This window comes from Octopus bimaculoides, chromosome 5 (assembly GCF_046866305.1).
Source record: "Octopus bimaculoides isolate indiv1 chromosome 5, ASM4686630v1, whole genome shotgun sequence".
NCBI classification, from domain to species: domain Eukaryota; kingdom Metazoa; phylum Mollusca; class Cephalopoda; order Octopoda; family Octopodidae; genus Octopus; species Octopus bimaculoides.
Window position 1 is genome coordinate 35,086,343 of NC_142932.1, and position 16,494 is coordinate 35,102,836.

The 16,494-nt window shown below is 33.3% G+C and overlaps 1 protein-coding gene across 12 annotated transcripts in view; it reads right to left on the bottom strand.

Annotated features, from left to right (window-relative positions):
• Positions 1 to 738: 738 nt before the first annotated feature.
• LOC106873723 (nephrin) overlaps positions 739 to 16,494 on the bottom strand; it is a 722,597-nt gene continuing 706,841 nt past the window's right edge. For 6 of the 12 annotated variants that reach the window (XM_089352173.1, XM_089352167.1, XM_089352172.1 and 3 more), the window contains 2 exons: positions 7,618 to 7,690; positions 739 to 936 (listed from right to left, as the gene is read on the bottom strand). In XM_089352173.1, coding sequence (XP_089208299.1) covers positions 7,637 to 7,690 — 54 coding nt within the window. In that variant the 3' untranslated portion in view covers positions 739 to 936; positions 7,618 to 7,636. The remainder of the gene's footprint in view (positions 937 to 7,617; positions 7,691 to 16,494) is intronic. The other 6 variants (XM_089352163.1, XM_089352162.1, XM_089352166.1 and 3 more) reach the window with 1 other exon arrangement.

Sequence of the window (16,494 nt, forward strand, 5' to 3'; positions counted from 1 at the left end):
TTTTCATTTTTCTTTTCTATTTTTTTTTTATAGAAAACTTTCTGTGAAATAATAAAAAAAAAAAAAAAAAATCTCATTCATAGTTTAAGAAAATGGGGAATGGTTTGCTGTTAAACCCATGTTCTGAGAAGATACCATACAACTCTCAGTGGCATAATAGGCCCTAGATTGTTCATATATCTACTCTTATACACTTGCCGTGATGTAACACGGAGTAAAGCTCATATGGCATCAAAATAGCATCACGATAGTTCCACCATTATCATCATTAATTTCTTCACCAGATTAAATTCGTTAAAAATTCAAAACCTAAATGATAAAAGTTGATATTTCAATGAACCCATGATGTTTTTCTTGTGTTTGTTTTATGAAATGCATTTCTTCTCAATCATTTGTTTTGTGTCTCTTTTCTTTTTTTTTTTTCGTAAACAAAGAACAAACAGTTGAAGAGACCAAGTTTACAAACACCTCAGTCAACTCATCTGATGAATGCATTCAATTTGACTTCAAGATGAGTGAAATATAAATCTGCATTGATGGTTTCAGTCAGCAATGTGAGATTGTTCTCTGACAGTTGAAAAAATTGATAAATCTCAACCGAGATGTATCATTAATAGATATATATATCATATATATATACATGTATTATATATATATATATTATATATATATATTGTTTAAAATCTCTAGCTAGCTGCTTTTAAATTCCAAATGCCAGCAAAGATAGTATAAAAAGTATTTTTTAAAATCATCGTTGTTTTATTCATTGCCATGGAAGGATTTTGGTAAGCCAGGATTACACCAGGTGACCTTTCATTTCGAGGCTTGGTTGTATTGGTGATTGAAGGCTCCCCCTCGCATTGGTGCTGCGATACTGAGAAGGGCTTTCATAGCAGGGGTTAGGGACGATGCTGGGAGAAAGTGGTACACTTGGACCTAAAAATCAGAAGTTTAAATACATTTTATTGTAAGCAACAGAATTTAGGATAAAGAAGTTTAATTATAAAAACAAACTTGAAATATCCTAACGATAATTATATACTTAACAATTCTAAAGAGGTAAAGTTTGAAATGCTACTATCATTAAGCAAACACTAGTTCCTTTGTACATTTTGAAAGTTAAGATACTTATTGATTAGATCTAAGTAAAAAAAAATTCTCTTTACCTTTGGTAGAAAGGTTGTGCAGTTGGAAATAAATTTTACCAAAAAAAATAAACAAACTGAATCTCCTTTGGTATTGTAAAATATCAACTGACTGCATAACACGTTTATAAACAATTTGATATAACAAAAATATATATATCTATATACATATATGTACACTTTTGTACAGATGTGGTAAATTGAAAAATATGCTTTACTTTTAAACTTTAATCTGAGTTTTATTTAGAAGATATCAAGGAACAGATGGAGAAAGCTCATACTATTTATGCATGTGTGGTTGTGGAGGGAGGTGGATGCTGTTTCAAGTAGGACATTCATTGTCATTGAAATTAATGGTTTTAGTTTGTTCCTTGAAAGTTATTTTTCCTTTCAACTTTTATAAAATATATATTTTTTTATTAATTTAGCTTTTATAAGTTTTCCGAGTTTCGTTATGAATTTAGCACTAAAGGATAATAATAAACCATAATAGTAATAACAATAATAATAATAATAATCTAAAGAAACATTATGGTGAGCAAGAAAAGAGAAGAAAATAAAAATGAGTGAGAGAAAAAGAATTTTTTTCACAAAAATTTTAAAAATTCATGACAAATATATTACAGAGTAAGTGTAATATAAATGTCATGATAGCATATCTGCAAGTTAGTAGAATAAATGTGTTAAAAATTTAACAAAATAAATGTCATGATAAAATATATTAAGAATAGAAATGAGTGGAGAAGATTAATTCAGTTACAGTCAGTTGGCATGCAAGAGTACGATTGGTGAATACACCCCACCTCCATTGAGAAAAATAGCTGCAAATGTTGATAGTATTCATAAGCGTCTACATGGTATGAAAATGGAGTTAATGGCTGAAATTGGTAAGAAAATTGCCATGCAGAGGTGAAGTTAAAGCAATGAAAGACAAGTATATTTTTTTAGTAAAGTTAAAAAAAAAAAATGATAAACAAACTTAATAAATAAAGATGAAAAATGTAATAGATGTGCCTACAAAGCTACATGCAAATTCCTTTAAGATAAGCTCGAAGTAAGAAAGAACACAATTGTTAGTCTACAAGAATATTGTCTCCTAAAAAGAAAAGAGAAATTGTTCACAATCTACAGTGAAAAACACACACACAAAAATTAAAAAAAAACACAAGTGAAATAAAGGAAAATTACTTGAAGTAATACTTGCAGCTAGTAAGTACAAAGTAAATTATGCAGCTACATATGTGTATTTATATAGCAAGGAAGGTGTGATAAAACAAAATGGTTTTCCTTTTTTCATTTTGTAAAAGTATTTATAGAAAAGTATCAGGTCATATCAAACAGCTACAATATGGTGTTAACCCTTTTATTTCAATAGGTTTTATGTGTAACAATACTAAGATTGATATTTCATTTATCTAAAAATATGAAATGGATATAGTTGAAAGTAATGTCAGGGCAAACAAAAAAAAACAACAAAAGATTGGTTTGTTGCAGAATGGTGTTTCTTATATGGAAGAGGAGACAGTGTTAGAATATTGAAATCAATAAAAGTTGGACTCTGAACAACTACTGTAAGAGGAAGATTCAGTCTAATATAAATAGTTGCATTAGTCAGACAATGTGACAAAATAACTCTGGTCAGAAAGTTGAGAAGCGCTTAACTAAATTTGGTTAGAGAAGCTATGAAAGGGAAAAATAATATTTCCACCAACCACATGGTTCTGGGTTCAGTCCCACTGCATGGCAACTTGGGTAAGTGTCTTCTGCTATAGCCTGGGGTTAATCAAAGCCTTGTGAGTGAATCTGGTAGACGGAAACTGAAAGAAGCCCATCGTGTGTGCAATATATATATATATATAAAAGGGGTCTGTATGATAGTGTATAGAGGAATATATTATTCAAAAGAATTCCAACTGTTTTTTGTTTTAGATATATTCTTATAATATTAATGTAGGATATAAGACAATCAATACTTCATTTTTTTTTTTTAAGTCTGATATTTATTAATCTCTTTTGCTGAATCACTAAGTTATAGAGACGGAAACAAACCAACACCGATTGCTAATCAATGTGAGGAGAAATACATGTAGGCATATAAACAATGGACTTTCACAGTTTCTGTCTGCCAAATTCTCTCACAAAGCATTTGTCAGCACAGGGTTATCAGTGCCCTACAGGGGGACTGAACCTGAAACTATGTGGTTATAAAGCAAGCTTCTTAACCACTGGCACTGCTTTTCTTCATTTTCAATAGCTGCCAAAGTGACTCAAGACATTTGGGCTATCAGAAAGTGCTATTATCAAAAGAACTGAACAGGAATGGTTTTCATACTTCATGGAGGAGGAATTTGATCTCAGAGACTCTTTCACATTTTGGCCAACCTATTCAGTCCAATGAAGATCAATTGAACCAGCTCATCCATGAGGATCTGCAATAATAATCCACCAGGGATTTGGCCCAGCAGATGTGATGCACTCACGACACTGTTGCCTGTCACCTTCACTTGATGGTTATGCTTAAATGACTTGACCAGCAACATGGTGTGCTTCTCCAACAGGATAATGCTCATCCTTTTATTGTTAATCTGACCAAAAGTGCTCTTCAAGAGCTTGGCTGGGAAGTTCTATGGCACCCACTGTATTCTCTTGATGCAATTCCTTCAGATTATGACCTTTGCCAGTTGCTCTACGACATCTGTGGGACAATTCATTCTACAATGACATGGCTTAATAAATTCTTCAAGAGCTGGTGATTCCTACTTTAAGATATTGACAAATAAAAGAATGTTGGCAAGAAGTTGAGAACAACAAAGGACAATTATTTACATTTGATGAATATTTATCCTCATCTTGTTTGTTGTTAACACAACGTTTCGACTGATATACCCTCCAGCCTTCATCAGGTGTTTTGGGGAAATTTCGAACCTGGGTTCTCATTCGTAAGGTATTTTTCGATGTTGTTATTATTATTCATTCACTGCCTGGAATCGAACTCGGAATCTTGGGGTTAGTAGCCTACGCTCTTAACCACTATGCCATATGCCTGTGGACTACAAACAAGACAAGGACAAATATCCGTCAAATGTAAATAATGTAAATAATTCCTCATCTCTTAAATATAGAACTGTAACGAAGGACAATATACTGAAATAGTTCAGATTTTGATGAAAGATAAGGATTAAAATATATTGAAGGGTGGTGGGAGGAGGGAAGAAAAAGAAAGGAATGAAATTATCTTACAACGTAATAATTCTGTGAAGTGTATTTCTATTTTCTACCACTAAGTATTGGAATGGTAGCAGGCCTAAATAAACTTGTAAAAGTTTCAAGATCATTATGTTAGGCAGCTAATGTCATTCTCAATTGCAATGCCATAGCATTAACACTGAATAGGTAAAAACCAAACATTTGTAAAGATGTCAGAATACTTTGATGTTAGTCATGCAAATTTTCATCTTGTTTAGAATTCCGGTAAAGTTGTTTGTTTTTCTTTTTCTGTTTCTTATTCGTTAGTCCAAAGTTGATTTGTTGGTTCGTAGCCATTTGAAATATTCTAATTAGAAAAATACACTGCTCGAGTTTGTTGTAATTCAAGGAGACAATACCCCAACTATAGACGTATTTCACACTTCAAAATATGTCAGAAAGCAAAGTTGTTTTCAACACACGTTGAGTTTGTGTGTGTGTGTGGGGGGGGGGAGCTCTCGTGATCTCATAATTTTACTGTTAGTAATTAACATAGTAAGACCATCATAGAATATCGAATACTACAATGTTGCATCTACCTTCCTTTCTAATTAAACAGGTGATTTTTCATTTAGTAATCCTGAGATGCTAATACAGAATATCAGCTGCACTGCTATTTATCATTCTCTAGTTTAGCAGAATGTTGGACTCGTGACAAAAAAAGTTAATTGCACCAAAGTAATTTACAAACCTCACCAGATCCCTATACTAGCCAACAAATGATGTTCTCAACTACAACATCAGAATAGCCTCCTCCCCTTCTCTACATGTGCTTCTTCAAATCATTTGCAAGTTAAAGAAGTTTAAGATCATCAACAATTAGAGATATTATTCATCAGTGTTAATTTTTAACTTCTAAAGGTCTGAATACTTTTTTTTTTTTTCCTTTCTTTTGTGGTACATGAATTGTAGATGAAGTTTGAGAGTAAGTCAGCTGATAGACTATTGAACTGAAAATAAGTATATGTGTGTGTGTATAGACACATATATAACAGCCCGCATATGGAAAGAATGAAAGTAAGCATTGTCAAAAGAAAGATTGAGAGAGAGAGAGAGAGATATAAAGAGTAAAGTTGCTGAGAAAGGATTAAATTAATCTCACTTAAGCTGATATGTATACATGTGCTAATGTATATGTCTAAATATTATGTATTACTGGGTTCAAACCAGGCACCAACCACTTTGTTGTTGTGATTCTGTTGCCATTGCATGGCAAACACTGTCACTCATGAAATGCTGTGTACATTTTAAGAATCTTATATAACACTGTCGTTTATATATAGGAAAATGTCCATTGAGCTGTTGTTTTTCAATTCAAATATAGAGTAAAATTACTAAACTACCAACATGTACCATTTATTTATAGAAAATTCCTAGCCTTGCCTTAGAGTAAGAAGAAGAAATTAAAAGCAATCATTAGATGTTATAAGCAATATGATGAATAATGATAAAATATAAGGTAAGGGTTAATATCCTTTTTTTGATTTGTTTCTTGTGTTGTGCTATATTAACAGCAAATACCAACATCAATGTCTCTGACTTAACTCTTTAGCATTTAACCCAGCCATATCCACCCCAAATATTCTATCTGTTTTATCTCTATAGAATTCAGAGCCAGCACTGCAAGTTACGACATTTCATATATATTTACGTAAAGAATGTGATTGAATATAGAAAAAAATAGGTAGTTAGTGTATATACTTATTTCAAGAATTATTACTCTCTCATAAGCACCACATCCAACTTGTCATCTAACTATGAATGTGTTGCTTAAATAACCCACTTAAATTTGGTTGTGTAACACAATTAGATAGACCAATTTATATAGGTAGAAACTGGTCAGGCCTGCCTTCTCACACCTACCATACAATGTCATTCTAAAAATAAATCACCATCATATTGTTATGATGTGGTATTTCTCACAGTTGTGACTATAGCTGTTGTATCTACTCTAGTAGCCACAATATTTGTTTTGGTATCGGATGCAATGTATCTCTTCTATACCGGAATGGTAATACACCGCTTCATCTATCATGCTATTGCTGATAGCTCTGCAAGACATCAACTTTGAACCGTCTACCTTGATGGTTACTCAAACTCGACTATAGAATGTAACTGACACTTAATTCCAACTGAGAACGCATGCAACAACTCTATGACGACTGACACATGACTCTCTGTACTGGTTGACGTTGTCTCACTTTATAGTGGCTGGCCCATACCACTTGTTCCGTCGGAAGGGCATACCACTTCCACTACAACACGTATGAAAATCATGAAGCTCAAAGAATAATGCATGATTAATTCTAAACAATCATCATCGTTTAACGTCCATTTTCCATGCTGGTTTGGGTTGGATGGTTCAACTGGGGTCTGGGAAGCCAGGAGGCTGCAACAGGCTCCAGTCTGATCTGGCAGCGTTTCTACAGCTGGATGCCCTTCCTAATGCCAACTACCCAGAGAGTGTAGTAGGTGCTTTTTTACATGCCACCAGTACAGGGGCCAGCATTGACCACGATCGGATGGCACTTTTTATGTGCCACCAGCATGGAAGCCAGTCAAGGCTTTACATTTGACAGAGTAATCTGAATGCTAAAGGCTGGAATATATAAACTAGTTAATGAATCTTTTTCTGAAATTATATGGTTTGTAACGCTGCTGTTTAACTTCACTTTCTGTTGTGATAAACCATTGATAAATTCATCTTAGATATGATGTAAATCTATTTGCAGATAATTTGAGGAAGAACTTTTACTTATTCTCCAGATAGGTTGTAAACTGGAGCAATCAGTGTTAAATGTTTCATACAGAGATACTAGAAAACATTATCAATAGGCTTTGAATTCATGAGTCATAAGTAATTTGTTTATACTACCTCTGTAGTAGAGATACTATATTGCTCTTTGATTATAAGAGTTATCTAATTTAGGTACTGAATAAACCGAGATCTTGCAAATTGACTTGAGATGTTACAGGCAAGTTTATGTCAATAGTATTTATCTGTGAAAACACCCAGTCTTTAGTAATGAAATCAGCTAATGTAATATATACCTACATGTGAGCACCTCATTGCTATTTAAGATAATTGAATGAGTCTATGTGCAGTATATAACAGTTTATAGCAACACAGGTAAGTCCAAGACACAAAGAACAAGAGTCCTTATAGATGTTATCAACCAAAGATAGATAGATAGAGAGAGAGAGAGAGAGAAGAAGCATCACCTACTGTATATTTCCAGTGATTATTAAGTGAAGATGTCAAACAGATGATTGCGTTTGTGTGTTCCACTGGTAGGTGACTGTCAATGAAGTTGACACACACCAACAGGTAGCAGCAGAGAAAGAAAAGGATAAGGAAGTGGAGGAGGAAGAAGAACATCAGTTACACAGCAGTTATAATTAACAGGACTGATATTAAACACACATGATTGCTGTAAAAGATGTGATTAGATACCAAGACATTTGGAACAGTTTAATGAAATAATTAGTGTTAAAAATGTAAATGGATTATTATTAGTAGATTACCAGTGAATTATATCATGCTAAGTTATATTATCAAAAGTAATTAATTTATACCACCTAAAGAAAACAAAATGTCATGCTTTTTTATATATATTTGATGCTTATTTCATCATAAATTTTCACTTAATACAAGAGTGGGAAATGTAGTTTTTAACCCATAATTTTGTTGGTTTCTCAAATTGCTTAACAGCACTATTTCCAGTTATCTTCAGAATTTTACACGCCTAAAGAAACTTTCAGTGATGCACTGCACTTCTAATGATTAATATTTGACATTAAACAGGAGGTGGACTGGCAGGAATAATTAGCGTTTGACAAAATGTCTTGCGATATTTAGTTACATCTATTTCTAAATTGAAATCAGACTAAAAAAGAAACTTTGCTTTTCATCTTGGTGAAGTCGATAAAATAAATACAAGTTAGTACTTGTAACAATATGATACATTATACCATCCTCTTCTAAATTTTTAGCTTTGCACCTATGTTAGAAATCAATACTTGATATATTGCAAGCTATAATGAGGATATTTTCTTAAACATTATCAAGTTCAGGAGGCATAAGTGTGTAAATTAGTTTACATGCTATAGAGGGACAATAATGCCAAGATTTTTTTATCAAAGAAAATTTTTCAAAAAACTGTTGTTTATGCTAGCACTAAGAATACAAGTTATAGGATCCATATATTAAGCGTTACTATAAGTATTCCATTCAGATGAGGAAACTTATTAAATGAATTTTAAAATGAAGGTCACTGCTTGGTTCCTCAAACTCAGGTCTTCTTAATCACCATACATGAATGAATTTTTCTGTCATTTTTACTATTGTTTTTCAAACTTTCATCACTTGGATATCAAATTAGGCCCAAATCAAGACAAATTTGATTATTATAAACTGAAGGTAACAGCAATCTACCACTGGCAGTCGAGTGTGTGTGTAAAGCAGAGTAAAAGAGCTGAAGATAACTTGATATAGCAGAGTTGAACCATTATTTGTAAAAAAATATAAAAAGAAAGTGCATGAAAATAAAATTTACACATTATAATGAAATCTTCATCATAATTTATCAAATAAATATTTAGAATCCAATTTTTTTTTTTTTTTTACCAGTTTCATGAGTAATTTGCTGATATAGAATTTGGTCATTATATAAAAATATATTTTATTAGCAGTTTTGCTAAATTATATAACCAGTTAGTATGAATGATGTAATTGATGATATAGAAAATGGATATATCTTAGTCCTAATATATATTTATATAGTTATTTATTTTACTTTAATTATCCAAACAATTAATGCCAAACTATGTTGATTAAAAACATTTATGAAAATATGAAAATTCAAATTTTTATTTAATCAACTAACAACTGATTACTAATTTGGTTTCAACAAAATTATACAGAAATAATGATTTAAAATTTTTCATTAATATAAAATCAGAACAATTTTTGTGCAGTCAAAGCACAATATGTTTTTATCAGTTAAATGAATGAACGTAGAGTATTATCATTTTTATCTGTTGAAGCCATGTATCATTACTGATGAGGTTGTGCAAGGGTAGATACCTAATCAGGGTCCACAACAAGAAATAATGGTAAATTGAATTTTCTTGTATGCAAACAAGAACAGAATGTTTTCCCCTTCTGTTCAGGATATTGGTTGTTAGGGTCATCATCTTAAACCTTTCATTTTGGTAAGTAGCTTGCTTACCAACCACATGATTTCAGGTTTAGTCCCACTGTGTGGCACCTTGGGCAAGTGTCTTCTATTATAGCCTCGGGCCGACCAAAGCCTTGTGAGTAGATTTGGTAGACGGAAACTGAAAGAAGCTCGTCATATATATATATATATATATATATATATATACGTGTGTGTGTGTTTGTGTTTGTCCCCCCAACATCGGCTTGACAATCGATGCTGGTGTGTTTACGTCCCCGTAACTTAGCGGTTCGGCAAAAGAGACCAATAGAATAAGTCCTGGGGTCGATTTGCCCAACTAAAGGCGGTGCTCCAGCATGGCCACAGTCAAATGACTGAAACAAGTAAAAGATATTTATAGTGTTTGGCAGATTAAACCGTATCATTTTGCAGAGTATTTAATTTATTGTGGTGATTTTCTCTATTTTATCTTGCCATTTAAATGACTCCTTAACATTCGATTATGATAGAGAGTAGAGTTATTGAATATATCCTTGACTGATGATGGGTAGAAAATGTGTTCACTGATATTGTCTTTGCTTTGTGTAACAATTGTAGGAGGGTAGTTAGAATATTTATGCATGTATCTTCATCAGTCAGTTTATTGTAAGAGCCATATATATTGTGATTATGTTTATTGTCATATCTAGGAAACTTACAGTTTTCAGGTTAATGTTTGCTGTAATTTTTTGACCAAACTGTCAGAATGTAATGTTTTTCCTAAATCTATCTCCATCACGTCCATTTATAGCAAGTTTGCTGTCACATTCAAACCCTGTTTTTTATGTCTTTTACTCTCTTTTTCAATGTAAGTATATAAAAAGCTCAACAAGAGTCAACATTTTCGAACCATCACTGCTACCCATAAATACTTTGAAAAAATTGATTCCATATGGGTTTTTTTTTTTTAACCTAGATGGAATTATTGTAACATAACAATATTTTCCTGGCATTCATTATTGTATTCTTGTAAGTAATAGTGGTGCACATTTTACCAAAATCTACCACTTGCAGAAGAATTCTTCTAGAACTCTACAGTATTGAACTGAGTGAATCTCCAGTTGATTTTTGTCTTTAAAACTACTTGGTAGTGCCACAATTGCAATCTCATCATTTTAAGATTGAAAAGTAGCATAATTATTATACTTTTAATAGTTATCGCCAAGCCAACATGGCAGTTCAAAAAAATAGGATGAATGGTGCCATTGATTAGCTCCAAGGGGCCATCACCTCTAGCTAGCTATGCGACACTATTTTTTGGACTGCCATTTTCTCTTGGTGATAACTATTAATATCCAGTACCGCTGCCGTAGTCTCTTTTAGAGAGACTTAGAAATATTAATATTTTTATTATACTTTTGTTTTTTTGCAAACTATACCCATTTATTTTTCAGGGATAATAAGTCTCTATTTGAAGTTTGTTGTGAAGTCATTTTCATGATTGTTAAGGGTTAAATACGGCTTAGGTGATTGAGGCATTCAAAACAATTCCCCAACTGTAAATGTATGGATTTGGGTAAGTTTTCTTTATATATATTTGTTATACAATCTGTACTTGGCAATGTTGACTTGGAATACACTGTGTTATCTAACAACCTCCCACTTCATATTAATTTATTGTTATTTCATATACTCTTCACTGTTTTACTTGTTTCAGTTATTTGACTGTGGCCATGCTGGAGCACCGCCTTTAGTTGAGCAAATCTACCCCAGGACTTATTCTTTGTAAGCCTAGTACTTATTTTATCGGTCGCTAATTTAAAGGGGGTGTAAACACACCAGCATCGGTTGTCAAGCGATGTTGGGGGGACAAACACTGACACACAAATATACATATATATACAACGGGCTTCTTTCAGTTTCCATCTACCAAATCCACTCACAAGGCTTTGGTCGGCCCGAGGCTATAGTAGAGGACACTTGCCCAAGGTGTCACGCAGTGGGACTAAACCCAAAACCATATAGTTGGTAAGCAAGCTACTTACCACACAGCCACTCCTATGCCTAGTTTTATATTTATTTTTAAATTATTTTATGGATTACTTTTATTGTAATCTGGAAGTTTTTCCTTTGTAGTCAGGTTTTCATTTATTTATTTTTTTTGCTGAAAGGCACTGTTTGCTAAGGGTCAACAATCTGGGGCCTTGTTCAGCTAACAGGATGTGTATGGACTTTTTGCTGTCATGCTTGGTTTTTATCTTATATATTGAATGTGAATCTAAAGAAGTAATCACATGCAGAAACATGAAATGACACATGGCTTCAATGAAGATTTATATATATATATAATTATATATATATATATATATATACATATGTGTGTGCAATGTATTTATAATACATATGCATGATTGTATGCATATAAGGTCATATATTTTTTCATAGTTTCACTTGTTAATGGAAACTAGAGTAAAAATATAGTCACTTTTACCATATGATAATAGCTCTCACTATCATTAATGAGAAAACAACATAACGAATTGAAGAATAAAGAAGCATGAATGCACATGTAAATTAATTGTGATCAGCTGACAAGAATTTGTTAACAAGGGAACAATGGGAAAGCTGGAAGCAAGCTAATATAAACAATAGTTTGGCATTATTTAAAGTGAGAGAGAGAGAGAGAGAGAGAGAATTGAAGAAAACAATTATTTAACAACAGTTTAAGAACATAAAGTGAAGGGGTTGGGGAAGGGAAGTTGGGATTAAACAAAAAAATGACAACAGATTACGGAATCACAGATCTGCAAAGATGAGAGAATTACTATAAGGTAAGCAGAACAAACAAAGAAAACCATATTAAATAAAATGGGGAACAAAAAGAAAACAAAAAAGCTACTTCCAATAGCAATTTAAATTAAAAACAAATAACAGCACCCAAGTATTAATTAAGCAAAACAGTAATAGGAGGAGAATGAACCTAACCATGTATATAGTTTATACAACTGGCTGCAGATAACGAAAGCTTTAAAATGGCTCATATCAAATTTTAATTGAATTTCAAAAAACAATTTTAAATTTACATTAAGTATCAACTGAAATATCTTAATTGCAGCCAGAATGTAATAAATAGGATGGGTAAAAAAAAAAAAGGTGGAGAAACACATATTTACACACACAGATACAGGTACACACAAAATAAGCATCAGGGAATCTTAGGAGAACTGATTGTTGTTGCTGCAGCTAAATAAGAGTGATTTCTTCATGAATTCTGACCCCCTTTTTTGTGAGGTGTAAGGAATCACTGAAGCAATAATTTCATTAAACTAACTTGTGATAGGTCTCACTTAAAAAAAAATAACTTAGTCAAAAAATATTTTTGGACACCAATCCAGTTATTAGTAAGTACTAGGGGGCAGGGTCTAGATTAAACTCTATAGCTGCAGCAACAACAAAAACAAGAACCACCACAACAAAAACAGAAGCATAGCAAGGGCTTACTTGACTCCTGGACTGCCGCTTGGGGCAGGGAATGTGAAAGCTAACTCACTAAATACTTCAAGAGAAAATTACTTTAGAAATAAATATCCTTGTATATATAATAGCAATAAAATTCTCCGAATATATATATATATATATATAAAATTCATTATTGTATTTATATACTATCAAAGAATAATACTATGTATCTTAAACTAGTAGGGAATAATTCAATTCACTAATGGTTTAGCTCTCTGATGATTAGGTTATAACTGTTCATTATATATAACCCCCCCCAAAGCACAATTATTCTGGTCTAGGTAGAACAAAAAAACTACAAAAATAACACAGCATTCAGCTTATTAAAAAAAGCCAAATCAGGTAATAACAGGTAAACTGACAAAACTGTGAAGATTTTCCGAGTTTCTGTTGCAAATCGCGGATTAAATTATCAATAACAATGTATTAGAATAACCTATCACATCTGAATGCAAATAACGATGGAAACATATGACACAAAGTTAAATCACAAAATCATGAAACTGATTAACATGGTAGACCCAGGAAGACATGGGATGAGGTGGTGAAAGCATGACCTTCGAATGTTGAGCCTCACAGAGGCAATGATGAAAGACCAAGACCTTTGGAGATGTGCTGTGACTGCGAAGACCCTGGCAAATAAAGTGAGTTCATGGCTGTATCCTACACCAGTTTCGCATAACTAGCCCCAGCCCATTCAAATGTACCTTGGATCATAGGGCGACATGCTATGTTTGAGGAGACCTATTGAGTCAAGTACATCAACATCAAAATGAAAATCAAATGGAAATTGTAGTTGTGATACCTGTGCCAGTGGCACGTAAAAAGCACCATTTGAATGTGGCCAATGCCAGTGCCGCTTTGACTGGCTTCCGTGCTGGTGGCACATAAAAAAGCACCAACCAATCATGGCCGTTGCCAGCCTCCTGTGCTGGTGGCATTTAAAAAGCACCATCCGAATGTGACCAAGTGCCGCCTTGACTAGCATCCACTACACTCATGGAGTGGTTGGTGTTAGGAAGGGCATCCAGCTGTAGAAACACTGCAGATCAGACTGGAGCCTGGTGCAACCTCCTGGCTTCCCAGATCCCAGTTGAACCGTCCAACCCATGCTAGCATAGAAAACGGACGTTAAACAATGATGATGGTTCATCAAACAAAATCCATTACAAATTCAGAACAGACATTCAGAAATTGCATATCTCTTACACTGACAGTCTGAGTAAGAAGTAAATATTCCCCCCCCCACACACCCCACATCCTTTTAGTCAAAAATTTCGGCTTAAATTTTAGACTATAGAGTGGATGTGAAAATTAGTTTAAGAAAAAAGAATTTTCTATAAAGCTTTGCTTTATTTTATTACTGCTAAGTCCACTTGGCTGTAAATGGATAACCTTGCAGCAGCCTAGCATCCTGATCAGAGGGAATGATGGCCTGTTCGCCAGTGAAGTGGCATCATCACTAGTGGTGTATAGCAGCATTCAATAGTCTGGCTGATACAGTGAGATATATAAGTAGGTTAGACATGATACATAATTCAAATATTAATAAACTGCAATTAGTCAAGTATTGTGGAGTTAATTGAAGATGACCAAACAATAACAACATTAAATTCAAAGTTAATATTCATCACAGTCTTCCTCTGGCCATCATGAATAACTTTACACAATTTGAGAAGATTGCTCAGAGAAATTGTTGCATTACTTATATTTATTTAACATAATCCCTATAGACTATCCCCTCTATATTTATGAATCAGTAAAATAATTTCAAGGGCACAGTATATTCAAAACCTGTCTATGCATCTTTTTAGAAAGAAAAATTATCAGAAAGTTACTAAGATTGGAAAACTTTGAGTTTTAAGTCAATTGTTATAAACAGCAAAGAGAAATACTTGTCAAACTTGATGTAAAGAAATATTACACAAATAACATAGAAATAAAGGGTCATTTGCAAAATAGAGGGTAATTTTCTTCCCTCATCTTCATTGTGTTGGAAATGCTGTGTTCCTGCCATTCATATGGACTTTAGCAAGCTCAAAGATGTAATTCATAATGGGAATGAAAACTGAATCACACAACACTCATGGGGTATTCTGGAAGCTTCATTTGTACTTTACTTTACACGAGATATTAACGTACACCATCAGTAGCATTTCATGTAAATTGAAAGTTAAGTTTCGGTAAACTAGGATCAGCATTGTATTTGTAGTATTGAAACTAATTGATCACAGCCAGTTTGGTAAAGTTAAGAAAAATATACCAAGATTAGCGGAAACATTGCAAACGCCATTATATATCAGTCAGTATGAGAGCAGCTAACTATAGAAACACTAAGACACACACGCACACACACAGCAGGGTGGAAAAGTAAAACTAGAAAAAGGAAGTAGTTCAAAGAACTACAAATCAAAAAACAGCCAAATGATTACAAATTTAAAAGTGAAAGTGTATGTAGGTATGTAAATTAATTGCATGTCTTTTGCCAGTAATAAAATATGTGGTAATGTGACATGGCAGCTGACCAGCAACAAACTTATGTATGAATATAGCAAAGGCAACAACATCATCATCACCGTTTAACGTCCGCTTTCCATGCTAGCATGGGTTGGACGATTTGACTGAGGACTGGTGCAACTGGATGGCTACACCAGGCTCCAATCTAATTTGGCAGAGTTTCTACAGCTGGATGCCCTTCCTAACGCCAACCACTCAGAGAGTGTAGTGGGTGCTTTTACGTGTCACCCGCACGAAAACGGCCACGCTCGAAATGGTGTCTTTTATGTGCCACCCGCACAAGAGCCAGTTCAGGGGCACTGGCAACGATGTATATATTTATTAGATATTCATAGTGATATGAATATCTAATATTTCAACATCCCCATCTATTAAATATGTAACAACGCTTTGACAATAAAATTGGGTGTCTCATAAATACAAAAGCAGACCAATATTAATAAATTGAAAGTGAAAGAACAGGAGATTCAAGAATAGAAACAAAAGAGGAAGATATACGTAGCTCTAGTCGACAAATGGAATAAAATGTAAAAAGTCAAGAGTAAAACTGCAATTAGATAGAATGAAGTCAAAGGCTGAGATGAAGCAAAATGCATAGGAGACTTACAGCTGGAGAGTTGGTGTAGAATGGTATTAGTAAATGGGAGAACAATGAGGTACTATTACAATTAATAACTTGGAAATCTATGTGGTAGCCTTCAGATGTGTAGAAAGTTATAAAAAGCTTGATACATATTAGATTTTTGACATGAACAAGAAAAAGAGAGAACATGGTAAATTGCTAGCCAAAACAATTGATAGGTTTTTGTTAACATATAACATATTTTCCCTAGAGAGACTTTTAGACTCAATCTGATTTCTGACTACACTTCTCTGATATTCTGATACTACTTGTTAAATGAAACACA